At 41.4% G+C, this 15,955-nt stretch overlaps 1 protein-coding gene across 1 annotated transcript in view; it reads left to right on the top strand.

Annotated features, from left to right (window-relative positions):
• Nucleotides 1–590: 590 nt before the first annotated feature.
• Nucleotides 591–15,955, top strand: part of DYNC1LI2 (dynein cytoplasmic 1 light intermediate chain 2) — a 28,081-nt gene continuing 12,716 nt past the window's right edge. The window contains exons 1-5 of the mRNA XM_062618244.1: nt 591–799; nt 1,597–1,670; nt 2,861–2,977; nt 10,434–10,664; nt 15,637–15,800. Coding sequence (XP_062474228.1) covers nt 705–799; nt 1,597–1,670; nt 2,861–2,977; nt 10,434–10,664; nt 15,637–15,800 — 681 coding nt within the window. The 5' untranslated portion in view covers nt 591–704. The remainder of the gene's footprint in view (nt 800–1,596; nt 1,671–2,860; nt 2,978–10,433; nt 10,665–15,636; nt 15,801–15,955) is intronic.

Here is a 15,955-nt window from a genome sequence, read left to right on the forward strand (position 1 = left end):
TAATGTTCAGCTCCATCAGGTCCTTTCCAGTCTCTCTTCCCCAAGCCTGGAGTGTTCCATGGGGTTTTTGTGGCCCAAATGCAGGACCCGGCACTTTGCCTTATTAAATTTCCACAACCATTTCCAGTGTTTCAGCTGCTCTCGTCATGCAAGTTGCTGAAAACGGCATCATTAAAAAATTACTGTGTAATCAGAAGGGGAGAGTCCTGGATGAAAGTGAGCCGGAACCTGTTGTGTGCGTCTGTGCAAGTCAATCTTTTTCTCTCTTTTTGATTGACTGTGCAATCTCTATACTTATTTTCTTGCATGAAGTGCTTTGGAATCCACACATAACGGGAATCATGAAAATATAACTGCATAAGAATAATTAATATAATTTTTAGTTGGCTTTAGCCGCCCAGCACAGCCGGCTACAAGGAGCGGCGGCGAGCACTCCTCCCCGGCACCAGGGGGCGCTGCGGGACCTGGTCTCCCTCTCCGCCTTCCCAGCAGTGAAAGGCACCACCCAGGGCGGGGCGCGCTGCAGGGGCTGGCCGCGCTCCGCCTGATCGGAAACCAGCGCGGCCGCGGGGAGCGGCGGCGGGCTCGCGTGGGGCGGCGGCGGGTCCGGCAGCGCGGAGCGCCCCCGCGGGCGGGCGGGACAGGGCGGAGCGGGGTCCTCGTGGGCCCGGGTGAGGTCACTCTTTGTGGCTGCAGTTGGCAAGATGGCGCGGACGCTGGTGGAGAAGAAGCTGCTGGGGCCGGATGGGCCCGGCGGCGCCGAGCTCCCCAGCGAAGAGGAGGAGGGGCAGAACCTCTGGTGAGTGCCCGGGCGGAGCAGGGGGGAGACCTCCGGGCCCGCGGCCACCCCGGCGGCAGAGCTCAGCGACTGCTCCTGTCCGGTGACTGTCACGGCGGGGTCTCTCTGGGCTGCTGGGTCGCCTCAGCCCTCGCCCCGCCCTGATGGGCAGGGGGACGATGGGCGCCGGCTGCAGGCTGCACTCGGGTCCCGCTGACAGGAGCGCCGCGGCAGCTGCCCGCGGCGGAGGCCGGCCCAGGCAGCAGGGCCGGTGAGGAATGCTGCCCTTCCTGGCTGTGGAGGGAGCCCCGCGCCTGCGGGATGAGGCAGCATCGCTGGAGGGTGGGGAGGACAGGCGTGCGGGGTCCCTGGGATGTGGCTTTGCGGAAGGTCTGCGGAAAAGGCTGTACGGGACTCGCTCTCTGGTGTTCGCGTCGCTTGTTTCGAAGTTAATGCTTTTGAACAGTAACGGCAGAAAAAGCTATGTGTGAAATACAGTAATGGATTGTGGGAAGAGTTAGTCACCAGTTGAAAAGTAGTGTTTTGCAGTAATTTGGCCTCTTAAAACGGGAGAAAAAAACGTTACTGCATGCATTTTAGAAACTGTAAAAGCTTTTCTTGAAAAGGTGGCCTACTTTTGGCCTTTTAAAATGAACTTAAATCTGTAACTGTAACATCATATCCAGTTTGTAAATACCCGAATATAACTGGATTGGTCCTTGCGGATCTGCTGAGCTCATCGGTGCTGTCGAATGGGCACTGTGTGGGTTGTGTTTATGCATATGTGCGGCCTAAGAACAGTGATGCTGTTTTTCTAGGTCCTCAATACTGAGCGAAGTTTCTACCCGGTCAAGATCTAAATTGCCATCTGGCAAGAATATTCTCATTTTCGGTAAGTAACACATGCGGGCAATTCGATGGTTGGGGCTGTTTTTTTATAAAAACAAAGGTTTTAAAGCAGTGATGTGAACAAACTGACATGTCAGTTTGTTCAAATTAGGTTATGCAGTATGATCTATGCTGTTATTGTCTTCAGACTCATAGATCTGCTCTTTGATTTGCACTGTGAGATTTTTAACATTCAGTTGACATTCCGTTTGTTTAAATATATGTAATAATTGCATATAATAATAATAATGCATGTAAAAGTTACATATAATATATGTAATAACAGAGTGTAGGTTTAGATTAGCTGTTAGGAAGAAGTTCTTCCCTGTGAGGGTGGTGAGGTGCGGGCACAGGTTGCCCAGAGAAGCTGTTACTCCCCCATCCCTGGAAGTGTTCAAGGCCAGACTGTTACCCTAAAAGTCGGTTGGAGAAACTCTCTTAAGACTCAGTTTGGTGTTTTAGAAAGCAGCATTCTTTATCGCAGCACTGGGCGCACGGGTGAATTGTTTTGCAAAGGTGAGTGCACCCGATACTTGTCGACAGTGGCTATACATTTAGCATACTCATGCATATTCATAGCTTTTCCATGAACTAATTATAATATTTGCATCCTGATTACACATGTGCTTTCTTGCTGAGTAGGAGACTTTGGTGGTCCTCCGTAATCTTCCTCACTGTGTTTACTGAATGACTTCAGTGCTTGCACATGCTTGCAAGGTCCTAGTGCTGAGTTGGCGGGTGGTATGTCCTTAATTCTGTCCTATTCCAGTCTCACTCCACGGTGGGTGCCACTGTTATTTTGAAGGCTGGTATCCTTGGTCTTCTTTACTGTCTCCTTAGTTATCAGTCCCATGATGTTTCTTCCCCTATCTGCCGAATATTGCTTTCTCTCTACGTGTCACTAAGTTATAACAGTTTGGTTTATTCTATTATGTTAAAGGCACACTATTGTTAGTGTAAGACTTAAGGTTACAAGACCACTCTGTGATTTTGTAACAGAAAATAATTGAGTCATGGTATAAGCCATTGGATTCAGCTGCAGTACTTAAAAGAAAATAACAAGTAAGTATGGTCTGAAAATGTACAAGGATACTTCTGGTTACTTAAAAATTTGAAAAATCTTTTTTTTTTTTTTTTTTAAAGTTAAAACTTGTTCTGAAAGTGTCTTTTTTCCCTGTAAAAACTTACTGGCAGGTGACGATGGTTCAGGTAAAACTACACTTATGACCAAAATACAGGGAGCAGAGCATGGCAAGAAAGGAAGAGGGCTAGAATACTTGTATCTGAATATTCATGATGAGGACAGAGATGGTAAGTTCATTTTATGTGCAATCTCTTTACTGTAATTAAGTGGTTTCATTGGTGTATTTTGGGTTATACCCAAGTAACTTGTTCCAGAATTGCTCTGCATCTTTTAGGAGTTGTATCAGTCTCTTAAAAAGTGAAATGCATTTTACCTTCAATGTGCATTTTTCTCTTGTCCTTCTTACAGCTTGACCTGTGTATAAGGGAAAAGTACATTTGAGCAGCTCTTGGGATTCGTTTACTTTCAGGGTAGATGCATTTGCTGATTTTGACTTACTAGCAGATATGTTGTCATTTAGTATGGCAACTTGTTAACGATACAAAGTAAGTGATACATCCATGAGAATTTAATTTTCAGTATGGATTTCTGGGCAAGGAGTTTTGTTTCCTTGTGGGGTTTGTGAAAAGAACTGTAACTGAAATGTTTTGTATGAATGAATGAGTAAAGAACAGTACTTGAAGTAAAAATTAGAATTTCCCTTTCTCAAATTGAAGCTTCTCTTTTTGTCCCTTGTTTTTCTGTTTGTTGATGATTGCTCTTCTTTACTGTATGGGAGGGGGATAACGACAAGAGACTAAAAGCAGATCTGATGATCAGAACACCTTTATTATTAGGAAGGTTAGGGACAGGAAGAGATGGGGAGGGAGTTCTTGGCTCATAAATCTGCTTCTCTGCTTGTCTCATTTTGGGCAAACTGCTGGGACCTATTTTGTGATAGTTTGCATCTTCAGAAATGGGGAATGACAGTCTTCCTGTTCATGACTTCTGAGTTTTCAGTTCAGAAAAGGGCAGCAGTGGTGGCAGTTCATCCATGTTCCCAAAAATGTGTCAACTAGGAAGATCCTCTAATGGTATTCTGGAAATGGAAATGTACTGAAGGCTTGCAGGAGTGATTAAGTACTATATGTAACTGGTTGTTATGGAGATTGGTCCTGTGCTCACATGATAGTAAACTGCCTTTGAATACTGACTTAGGCACAATGAAAGGATGAGTACATTGCCTGTGTCTTCAGTGGCCACCTGATCTTGCAGTTCCTAAAAACTCTTGTGCTGTAACTTCAAGTGCTTGAGCCATTCTTGGCTCCTTGAGGTTCTTGGTCTAAGTGCATTTTCACCATGTGCAAGCTTCTTTAGTACTGCAGACTACTTCAGGGGAACAAACTGCTACGATTAGGACTGTTAAGACAGCCTGTGACATCAGGCTTCTTGCAACATCAAAGGAGATGATATAAGCAGAAAAATGTTTGGTGTGCTATTTTTCTTGATGCTGTCAGACCTCAAGTATATTCCTTTGGAAACATCTTGGGGCTATTCCTGAGTATCTGGAGGTGATGAGTATTCTAGATGATTAGGAGAAGCCTGTCATGAGAACTCAAGCAGCGCTAGCAGGAAAAAAAAAACCCTTTTTGACTACCAAACTCAGCTGGAGAATTCAGGTCTTCATGCATCCCTTTAATGGATGTATTAGGATCTAATAATACATGCCTTTTTCTTTTCTGTCTCATTAGTGTCATCAGCAAGTGAAAAAAAAAGCCTCCCAGCAGACAAAGATAGCACTCTTCCTTCTCTGGGGCAGGTTAGGGTTTGTTTTTTTAAACTCTTTGCATTCTTAATGTGTGTGTTTGCTTGGATACGTATTTAGGAACAAAACCTTTAGAACTGACCCACAATTCTTGTAAGCCATAAAGAAACTCAGGGTAAGCATTCAGGAGCTTACTGTCACATGTTAATTTTTGAGGGCATCTGCTTCTCATCATACTCCAACCTGTTCAAGACTAGCAAATCACAAGGATTTTCAGGGGTGTCAAATCCATGCTGGTTACTGAAACTCTGTAGTGGAGTGAGATCTTTCCAGCTTCTTTCCCAGGTGCTGGAAGACTTCTTTGCTCTCTTTGCCTTTATCTTCCTGATTTGAGAAGGGTTTATTCTGTCCAGGAAAGAGTTTTGGTCATAGGTCTGAAATACTGAGGAAAATCTTCTGTGTTATTTCTTATCCTACCCCTGCTTCCTCCTTAAAGGAGAATTGAATCTGCCTCCTCCTACATTTAAAGTAGAATTAATTATTCTGGATTGGTAGGTGTTTATCTTAGTTTACAGCTACTTTTGTCCTTTTGCCTAAAGTGGTTAAATACTGTTTTGGTTTTGGGGGAGGTTTTCTTTTCTTTTTGTTTCCTTTTTGCTTTTTCCTTTTTCCCTTTTGCTTTTTCCTTTCTTCCTGTTTTTTCTTTTTTCCTTTTTTTTTCCTTTTTTTCCTTTTTTCCCTTTTTTCCCTTTTTTTCCCCGGTTTCCCTGGTTTTCCCTTTTTTCCCCTTTTTTCCCTTTTTCCCCTTTTTCCCCTTTTCCCCTTTTTTTCCCCTTTTCCCCTTTTTTTCCCCTTTTCCCCTTTTTTTCCCCTTTTCCCCTTTTTTTCCCCTTTTCCCCTTTTTTTCCCCTTTTCCCCTTTTTTTTTCCCTTTTCCCCCTTTTTTTCCCTTTTTCCCTTTTTTCCCTCTTTCCCTTTTTTTCCCTTTTTCCCTTTTTTCCCTTTCCTCCCCTCTTCTCTCCTTTTCCCTTTTTTTCCCTTTTCCCTTTTTTCTCCCTTCTCCATTCTCCTCTGCCCTCCCCTCACTTCTTTTCGTTTCTTTCTTTTTATTTTTTTTTGGGGGGGTAGGGGTATGTTTTTTGTTTCTTTGTTTGCTTTTAGGAAACTTAAACACATGGAAAGCACCTCTTTTATGAAGGACCCCTGTGGCTAATATAGGTGCCCACTAACGTTTTAGTTTTCACTTGACAGTGGCTGATATACAGCATAGCTGGCAAGATACACATCACCACTGTGCTGGTTAATTAGCTGGTTCAGTTCTGTTAGATATTTGTTCACTGTAATGTGCAGGAGTTCCTTAAGTCTCAGGATAGCTTAAAATAAGTCCACTACTGAATTTCTACCTGAAAAATCTCCTTTGTAGGATACTATCCGAAATTCTGCCTTGGGTAAGACATTGTTCAGGATGAGGTTTGTGGATGTCTGAGAAGCAATTCTGAGAGAGATGATTCTCCTAGATCAGTAGCCCCAGGTGCAGTATCCTTGGAGCATATGTCTTTTTCTGCTTACATGACACCATAATTCATCTGCATAAAAACACTTAACAGCAATACCTGTAAAGTTAACTGGGAATGTTAAAGTGACTGTGTAGCCCAGGCCCTACAGTCTTCTGTTAGTGGAACTTCTCAGGGAATGTGGCCAGTTTTTAGTTTTTGCCTGTCTTTGTGATGAGCAGATGTTTTGTGTGTGTGCTGGTCAGTCTGCTTTTGGGAAATGAGAATCTTAATTTGTAGGAGGTAGAAGAGAAGCTCTGCATAATTTTCTTAAAGGATATGTGTTTCTAGAGTAACTTTTAGAGTCTCTTGCAGAGTAGTTGTTGTGGTTTAAAACTCAGTCAGGCAGCTTATTCTCTTACTCTCCCACTTCTTTTCCTCCCCCTACTCCCAGAGGGACGGAGAGGAGAATCAAAAAGAATGCAACTCCCACGGGTTGAGATAAGAACAGTTTAGTAACTAAGGTATAACACAAATCACTGCTGCTACCACCAATGATAATAATGATAAAGGAAATAACAAGGGAAGAGAATACAACACCTCACCACCAGCCAACCGATAACTCGCCCCACCCTACCAGACTGAGCACCGACCGATACCTCCTCCAACCCTGCAGTCCTAGCCCTTCCGGGTAACTCTGTTACATCCTGGGCATGACGTGCTGTGGTATGGAATACCTCTTTGGCTAGCTTGGGTCAGGTCTCCTGTCTCTGCTTCCTCCTGGCTTCCCCTCCTCCCTGGCAGAGCATGAGGCTCACAAAGTCCTTGGCCAGTCTAAAACATTTGAGCGACAACTAAAAACACTGGTGGTATCAGCACTATTCCCAGGCTGAAAGTCAAAAATACAGTGCTGCACCAGCTAAGAAGGGTTAAAAATGACTGCTACTGCTGAACCCATGACAGTAGTTAAAAATGAGGATGTACAGCAGGACTGTGAGACAAGCATTGACTGGTTTTGCAGCAGTACTGTGTGGGTTAGTTGCCAGTTATATACACCACAGAGAACTTTGTGTTGAACTGCCTGAGATTACAGATGCAGTACAGCTGTCCCAACTGTGCCAAATGTGGCAGTGAAGTAGAGCTGTTCTGTTGTGTTCTCACTTGTCATGAAGTCAAGTAGTCTCGGTTTTTGCCTCAGGTTTGGACTGGCCTCAGTCATATCATAGGCATATTCCAGTTGAACTGGTTGTTCCAGATTGAGCCAAGTGCTGGTACACTGGTTTCTAATGGGAAAATTGTCTTTTTGTCAACATCTTAAAGTAGTTTTCTTGGAAACTATTTTTCCTTGGTGTCCTGGGTTCAGCAGTAGCAGTCATGTTTCTCCTCCTTGGTAGCTGGTGCAGTGCTGTGTTTTGGCTTTCGGCTCAGGAACAGAGCTGATAACAATGATGTTTTGGTTTGGCCAAAGCACGTCATGCCGAAGATGTAACTGGGAGTTACCCAGAAGGGCTGGGAGACTGGTTGGAGGAGGTATTGGTCGGTGCTTGGTTGGGCTGGGGGGCTGAGTTATCAGTTGGCTGGTGGTGAGGTGTTGTATTCTCTTTCCTTGTTATTTCCTTTATCATTATTATTATTGGTGTTAGCAATAGTGATTTGTGTTATACCTTAGTTACTAAACTGTTCTTATCTCAACCCGTGGGAGTTACATTCTTTTCGATTCTCCTCTCCATCCCTCTGGGAGTAGGGGGAGGGAAAGAAGGGGGGGAGTGAGTGAACGAGTTACCTGACTGGGTTTAAACCACGACACCTGGTTTGCTTCTCTTCACAGCTTGCACAAGGGTTGTTTAATTACCACTGATAACCTTTTGAATAAACACAGAAGTTATAGTTGCAGTTCACAGAATCAGCCACCTACAGTAAAATTCATCAAAGGTGGAAATCTTTCGTAGCTAAAGGGATAATGAAATATTGATAGTTTAGAAATGTAGTTTTAGCACCTATTGAAGTAGTCTTTAATAAGTGGCACCTGCTTTTCCAACAGGATCTGGTAGTTGTTTGCTGTTTCGGCATCTCTGTCAGAGACACTGTGAAAGGTTGTTACCGTTCAGATAATATGACTAACTGGGAGCTTAATATGGTGCTGACAAACTTGAGTTTTGACATCAAGTCCTTGCCAAATCCTGAACACCTAGTACTGTATGCATAAGTGTAGCAAATGTAAATCACAAGCCATACTACTTTACTGTGGGAAAGGAGCAAAACCTTTGGTTTTCATACAATTCTATATTATTCTTTTAAAGTGTACCTAATGTGAGTGCTAGGGTTCCAATCTTCCTAGCAGACTGATTTCATTTGAGTGGTAGTTCCAACTGCATTCCAGTTCTGCCTCTGTTCTAGTTGCAGTCTGTATTCCAGATGTTAAGCAGAAATGAAATCCTTAAGTAGGACAAACTATGATAGTGCTGATGAAAGTTGTAAGCATACATAGCCTCTGGGTAGACTTAAGTTAGGTTTTGGAAATTTGCACATTTGCTTCAAGGGGGCAGTTGTGTGTAGAGATAGTTAATGTCTATTGATAATCTGTAACTCACAGCAAGCTCACAGGGTTTCTGTTCGCTAGCACTGGTAGATTTCTGCTTTTGCGAATATACAAAGAATGCTTCTGAAATGTGGAGGATAACAGACTCCTGCAGAAGCATTTAATTTACTGTAGTGTAATAGTAAATATATGTGTGTTCACGTTATAGCCTAGCTTAATTTCTGGTTTTTTCCAAAGTTTTACCAGACTTCCCTTTGCCCTTAGAGGTCTGCTGAAAGCTTTAGATTTGTATATCCAGTGCTGTGAGAATCCTGTGTGATACCAGTGAGACAGTTTCCTGAAGTGGGGTGGGGGGATGAGAAAAACAATTGACAGATATGCAGAGGTTCTTAGATACACAAGCATTATTGTCACTTGTTTACTGCAAAGGATAGATACGAGATGTGCAGCTGGAAGTAAGGAGGTCTTTCAAGGCATAACTATTGGCCTGTTTGTGTGATGACTGATGCTTGTATGTCTTATGACAACCTAACAGTACTTAAGTAGGAGCATGACAGTGCTAAATGAAGACTGCCCATGTATAGCATCTTGATGTAATCTGTCTGTAACTTGGCTGCTCAGTAATTTTATCCAACACCTGATCAGAAGGGTGGTATGTGGATCTCTGTACCCTTTCCTTCTTTCAGCTTAGTCAAGTTTTTGCCTTTTTCTAGAGTCTAGTGTTTTTGATCTTGGTGGATTCTTTCCTAGAGTAAAGCTATGATAGCCACAGTGACTGGATTTACTTCGTGAAGTTGAAAGATTCAGAGCAGAAGGCAGAGAAATATAGTGAGTCAGAGTAATGACAAAGCTCAGTGGCTGGTTTCAAAATCTGGACTCTGCAGTAATTGGTTTACTGAATTCACATATCAGAATTCATGTATCTTGTATTTAATACCTATGGAGACTCATTGTTCTGTCTGGACAGCTGTAGTAGAATAGGGAATGTTTTGGAAGAGGTACTAGGAAAAGTCTAGAAGAAAGAAACAAACTAAAATATTCCTTTTAAGGAGGAAGTTCTGCAATACTGTAATTCATTTATTTTATTCATTTGGACAGAATTGGTTGTTTATTGTACCTGATACATCATTTATAGTTGATGCTTTATTTTTAGGTTCTTCTGTTCTTGCCAAAGTTCAGGTTTGGGGAAAAACTTCTCATGTCAGCTGTCTGTTCCAGATGATTTTTCGCACCCACCACCTTGCATTTCAGCAAAAAGTGTCCAGTTGCTACCGAAACACCGGGAGGGGGGAGAAACACAGAAACTAAAATTCCAACTGGTTTGTCGGGTACACATTCTGTAAGGAGCCTGCAAGTAGAGGCCAATGTGAATTAAGAGCAGGCAGAACAACTTTAAGGTTTGGTCCTCCTACGTCTGTGCTAGAAACGTAAGCTGCTTATGGCTTGTATCTTGTTTGCAGCTTATTTCTGTTGTGAGATGTCTTTAGTATGTTAAACCAGCTTACGTGTCTGAGGGACATCTAGGGCTTCCCCACTGGACTTGAAGTTAGATGTGGCACATGTATTCTGGTTTCAGCTGTGATATATGTATCTTTCAAATTCAAGAATACTGTGCAGTGTCTAAAAGCTGTTGTGCCAGCTGTCCTTACTGAAAGCCAAAGAACAGAAATTACTATTTTTTTTTTTAACTCAGAGATTCTGAACCAAGAAAAAAATCCTGTTAAACAAAAGCATCTAACGAGTAATGTAGGCATGTACACATGCACCTGTCTTAATAAACAAGCAAGATCTGCCGGTAGCTGGGCTTTGGCCTTCCATTTAACACTAATGTATTTGTCTGTTCACTTGCAAACTAGCAAAGCAAAAAGTTGGCATCTGTTGAATTACAGCTGTACCTTTTTCTTTCAGATCATACTCGCTGTAACGTTTGGATTCTGGATGGAGACTTATATCATAAAGGGCTATTGAAGTTCGCAGTTTCTGCAGAATCCCTGCAAGACACCATTGTAGTCTTTGTTGCAGATATGTCTAGACCTTGGACTATTATGGAGTCTTTACAGAAATGGGCCAGTGTCTTGCAAGAACATATTGATAAGATGAAAATTCCTCCAGAAGAGATGAGAGACATGGAACGGAAGTGTAAGTCTTTGTGCACCCATACAGTCTTTTGTAATGATAAATTACTTCAGATCAGTGTTTTGAGAATGGGTTGGATAAGAATTACTTTGAAGTTATGATTATAACTCTAATTCAGATAGACTGTATTAGGCTTTAAAATAACTTTTCCAGTTTCACTGTGCTAACAAAACATCAGGAGAATTAATGGCCTACATCTCATGCAGTAATGAGATTTTGAAATTTTTTTCTTTATAAAGGCCAATTTTTTGTAAAATATGACTCCATACAGAATCACATTTTTAAAAATTGTCTCAAATTTCAGTAGCATAGTGAGTTGTCTGCTTTCCAGTGGTATCTAAGCCAGGTCCTATTCACATACTGTGTGTGTTTTCCAGTTGAACTCTCTGCCCTTGATTTTCATGAGGCTTAGGCTGTGATCCTGGTGCATCTAATTGTCTCTCACTACAGCCTCTCCTGTCCTGTGACTTTAAGAATGCTGTATAAACTAACTTTCTTTCCTGGCATATCTGTGGCAGGAAAGAATCTGGCACTGGCAAGCAAGTGTAGCTGCATTAGTACTATTTCCTGCAGCTTCTGTTCTTTTCTACAATAGTTTTGAATGTTTCTTGAGAGTTTTTTCTGTTTGTTTTCATATTGAATTACTCCACAGTAAAGTCCTTCAGTGGAAAATACCTTAGCCCCATAGATTCCTCTTCAGCTGAAGTATAGATTCATACTGATTGTTGCTGGTTGCTGCTTTTGTTCAGGGCTGGTGGCTGGCTGTACTGGAGTGTTTCAACCTTGCAAATACTGTCCAGTAGCTTCCTTAGATTCAGTGCAGGGGTCAGTGTAATCTCTTTGGTCTGTGAGCATTCAGATGTATTTTTGTTGCTGATATTCTTTCTGAATGTTAAATATTACTTTCCTGAAAGGCTTGTGCCTACAGCATGCTAGCTGGAGTTTAAACTTCATGACCAAAACCACCTGGGTTAGATAAAAATGTAAAATCTGACAATTTTAAGAGAAAAAGCACTTTTTTTTTTTTTTTTTTTTCATTTGTATGAGAGATTTGGGGGGAATGGGAGGTGGAAAAACAGTTCTCGTCTCACAATACAGCAGCTAACCTGATTTGCACTGTTCTGAGTTACACTAGATTTTATGGCAATCTGAATAAATGCAAGTGTTTTCAGCTTTCACTAAGACTGTACTGTGTGAAGGAGCCAGTTACACCTATGGCAAAGCTAAACCACCATGTTTGGGGAACTTACAAGACATTCCAATAGTGTTGTCTCAAGGATTTCTAAATTAAAATGTTGTGGAAATTCGTGGTTTTTCTTGTGCTTCGATAAAAGATGGGGAAAAGGAAATTTGACAGATAGTTCACACGCTTGCAGGACTCTGCTGCCATCCCATGGCTGAGCAGTGAACTTTGGTCCAGTAGTAGCATCCCGATGAAACAGGGGCCTTAATGTCTTCACTCCTAAACTTCCATCTCGCTCCTTTTCTCAGTCACTGTGTAGGACACTTGTGTCATCTCAGATATTTGTCTTCTGACTTTTTGCAGACAGACCCTAAGGCCAGTTCTGTACTCAAAACTTTGGTCACCATAGCTTGTAATTCTTCTAACAGCGAGCTATGCTAAAAGAAGTTCCTATTGTGACTGTGGTTGTATTAGTGTAACTGCTTAGATAATAAAGCAACACCAGCAAAGTTTTCCTTACCAAAATCCTGCTTTATACACTGTCTGAGATCAGCTGCCATTTAGAAAATGAAGAATCACTGTGTTGCAATAGCCTGGATGTGAAAAACCAGGGATAATAAAGTGCATCTGCAAAGCAGGCAGTCAAAACAGAGAAACGGGCTGCAGAGTGGAGAAATGTCGTAAATTCACTCCAGTAAAGCCCCAGGGCAGCATAACATTGCCTGGGTGCATGTTCAGCCTGCAGAACCGTGTTCCTTTTATGCTTGTTTTTAGATACAAGCTGTGGTGTGTGGACCAAGCTGAATGCCTATGGTGCTTTCTGGTACCAGTGCCCACTACTTCTTGTTGACCCTGAAGAAACATTTTTTGTTCCATTAGCATCCATTTAAAGTGCTGCTAGCTTGTTCTTTGTTCATTACTGAGATGTTACTAACAGTTTCCAGAAGTCCTTTTGTTAGCTCACCATTCTCAATGGAATTGAACTTTGGAGTGCTTGTCTTTGCTTTCAAGTTTCTCATGGCCTTTCTCCACCTAGCCTTTTGTCTTGAATTTGTCTTGAGTTTTACTCTTGGTTTTACTGTGTGGATGATGCTGGGCTCCATCTGATATAGGAGCAGCTTTCCTTTTGTGCTTAAAGAGCTTCCAGAGCGGGAGGCAGGACACACATGTGGAAGCAACAGGCTGCCTTATTTAGAGTATGCCAGCAACATTGTTAGTCTGCACTCACTCCTGTTACTGAGCTGCTCTGGAAATTCCTTGCTAAAAGCTTGACCAGTGTGAGTTCAGATAAATAATGTCAGTTTAAATGTTCTAATTTAATTCAGGCTCAACTATGATAAATCATTGTTTAAATAAAACATGTTTGAATAACTATTTCAGGGAAGATCTAAATTTTGCCTTCCCATTTATGACAGCAAAGCAGATGACTGTCAAGAATCAAATGCGGAAAGAAAGTATATGGGTAAAATGGCTGTTATAGTAATGTCTTCTGGAGCGCTGGAAGATAGATACATGAAACAGTAGCATATTTTCCTGAAAATTAAGTATTGTCCCATTCAAGCTGAATTAGTTATTAGTTTTGAGTTTTTTTCTTCTGTCTGACATACGGCTGGAAGAATTCTTAAGCTAAAAGTGAAAAGAAACTTACTTTGCCCACACATTTGTTGTCTAGGAGTTCTTTTCACAAGACTAAAACTTATGATCAGTAAAAATAATGCACAAAAAAATAAAGCCAAAAGCTGCATGAATGTGAAACTAATAGGGTGTAAATATGGAATGACTCTCTCAGGAAAAGAATTCATCATTTTTCTTGCTCTGCTGCTCAGGCCTTTGTGAGCTGTCTAGTTCAGTAAGTTACAGTGTTTGCTGTTTCCGTGCTGCAGTTATACAGTAATCCAAGACTGAGGATTTTATTGTTACTAAAACAATTAAACCTAACAGTAATTGTGAATTGATTTCTTAGTGGTACTTGGAGTCAATTATTCCTGTGACATGAGTGGTTCCTGTTATACTTAGCTTTAAGGAGCTTGTGTAAATAAGCAAGAACATAACAAACCAGTTAATTAGAAATTTCCATTCATTTGCTGTCTTAAGTGCAAAACTGAATAAAAGGCTTTTTCCTAGATAAGCTGCAAGTCTGGTAGATAAACGAGCACACAGATTTTTATGGCACATAACATGGTGATAATTTTTCAAGTTTGCTTCCTGCGAGATAATCAGTAAACATATTTAATGAGCACAGTGTGTAATGGAATTTTGATTTCCAGTTGCTGAATATGAGACAGTACTAAAGGAAAGCATCTCTCTGCAAGCACTGTTGTTTCCTCTCCGCCAGAAGGTACTGCCTCCCAGAGTTCAAAAGCAGCTGCATTTGATTTTTTTAAATTTAAATTTATTTCTTTGGGATATACTGAATTGGTGATCAGGGTCTTATAGTCTATATTTAATGTAGGTTTTTAAGCTTTTATCTGACAAAGGCAGTTGTTTTCCCCAAGAATCACACAAATCTATATTTCAAATAAAAATTGTGGATTGTGCAGCTTTGAACAAAAGTGTTTTTCTGCTTTGTTCTTCCTTCCACCTGCCCATTCTGTTGCAGGAATGGTTTCCCTTTTGAAAAGGTACAGTGACTTCATTTTGCAAGATTTGTATTATAAACCTTTTGGAGGTTTTGCCACTTCTTAAACCTGAGAAGGAACAGGTGGCCTGCAGTACAGTTGCAGTTCCTTCCCTGTCGCATGGATAGATGTGCTGAACAGCACTGTCTTTGTGACTGTACTGGAGACTGGGAGCCTTTTTGGAGAGTTTTCCTTACTGTACATACAGTCAGCCTGCTCCCACTGTTTCTAAAATAGGTGCTTTCATGGGAGCAAATCATGGAACTTTGCTTGTCTCTTTCCTGAGAGCTCCTCATGGCTGAACAGGAAGGAGTGTTCAGGTGGGGTTGTCATGTGGGGGAAAGCCCTGGGACTTTGGGAAGTGCTGAGCTGGGAGCAGACACATTCAATAGGTAGATTGATCTGTGGCTTTCTCTCTGAGAAAAAGATAAAAAGGCTGTAAGTTGCAGCCTAGTTTTGATAAACCATGTGTGCGGTCATAGTGCGCTTCCGAAATGGTGTTAATACTATTTCTGAGGCAGTTTAATATCTGGTGATATTCAATAGGGGGAATGATCATCGTTGCCATGAAATTACAAAATTGGAAATGTAGAAAGTATCTAGTTTCCTCTGAATTCCACTGTAGTCTTCTAAAATGTATCCGAGTCCCTTCAGATAATATTTAGAAGTGTTTGAGTCTGTATGCAGTGTAATTTTTATATGCCTAGCATTGGACTCCTGGAACAGAAATGTAGAGTAATAGAAGCTTGAGTTACATATAGTTCGTAAGAAAGAGTGGCTGTTTCAGCTTGGTGTTTTCTGGGTCCATTTATGTTTTCACCATGCTTTCTTCCCAAACCAGGTACAAATTGCACTGAGCGAGAGCTATGTTGCTAAACTACTTCTATGTTTTCTGTTTTCAGCTCCTCAATAATGAAATGCATTGAGTTGTGAATGTGCATTTGTGTATACTGTAGCTCTTGCAGCTATAAATGCACTTAATTTAGCTTGCTGCAACTTCTGCTGGAGGAGGGTTGTTTTTGAAGGGGCCACAAGGCTTAAGTTTGTATTGTGTTCTCATGGAGTGCCTCATGAAAGGAGAAAAAAAAGTTGAGACTTCTAGTTAGTCATGGGTTAATTACGGTTTGAGAAGAAATAGTTCCTTTGTTGTGCCTTAAGATCTCTTTCTTAATAGTTATAAAGGAGTTTCAAGAGTATGTGGAACCTGAAGAAGGCTACCAAGGATCACCGCAGAGAAGAGGCCCTTCTAGCCATGAGGATGAACATGTTTCTTTGCCACTGGGAGAAAATGTGCTGACTCACAACCTCGGTGTTCCTGTGCTGGTAGTTTGTACAAAAGTGAGTTTCTAATTCTGTTTGCTACTACAGAAAATTTTAATTACTTTTCTTGTAGAAGACGTGCTTTATACAGATATGCAGAATGAATTCTGGGTTAATAGTAAAGCGATTTATTTTAAAAGTAAGTAAACTTTTAATTCTGCAGAGGGGTAGTA

The sequence above is a fragment of the Pezoporus occidentalis genome, unplaced genomic scaffold (assembly GCF_034315485.1).
Source record: "Pezoporus occidentalis ecotype Australia unplaced genomic scaffold, CSIRO_AGI_Poc_V1 ctg20, whole genome shotgun sequence".
NCBI classification, from domain to species: Eukaryota; Metazoa; Chordata; class Aves; order Psittaciformes; family Psittacidae; genus Pezoporus; species Pezoporus occidentalis.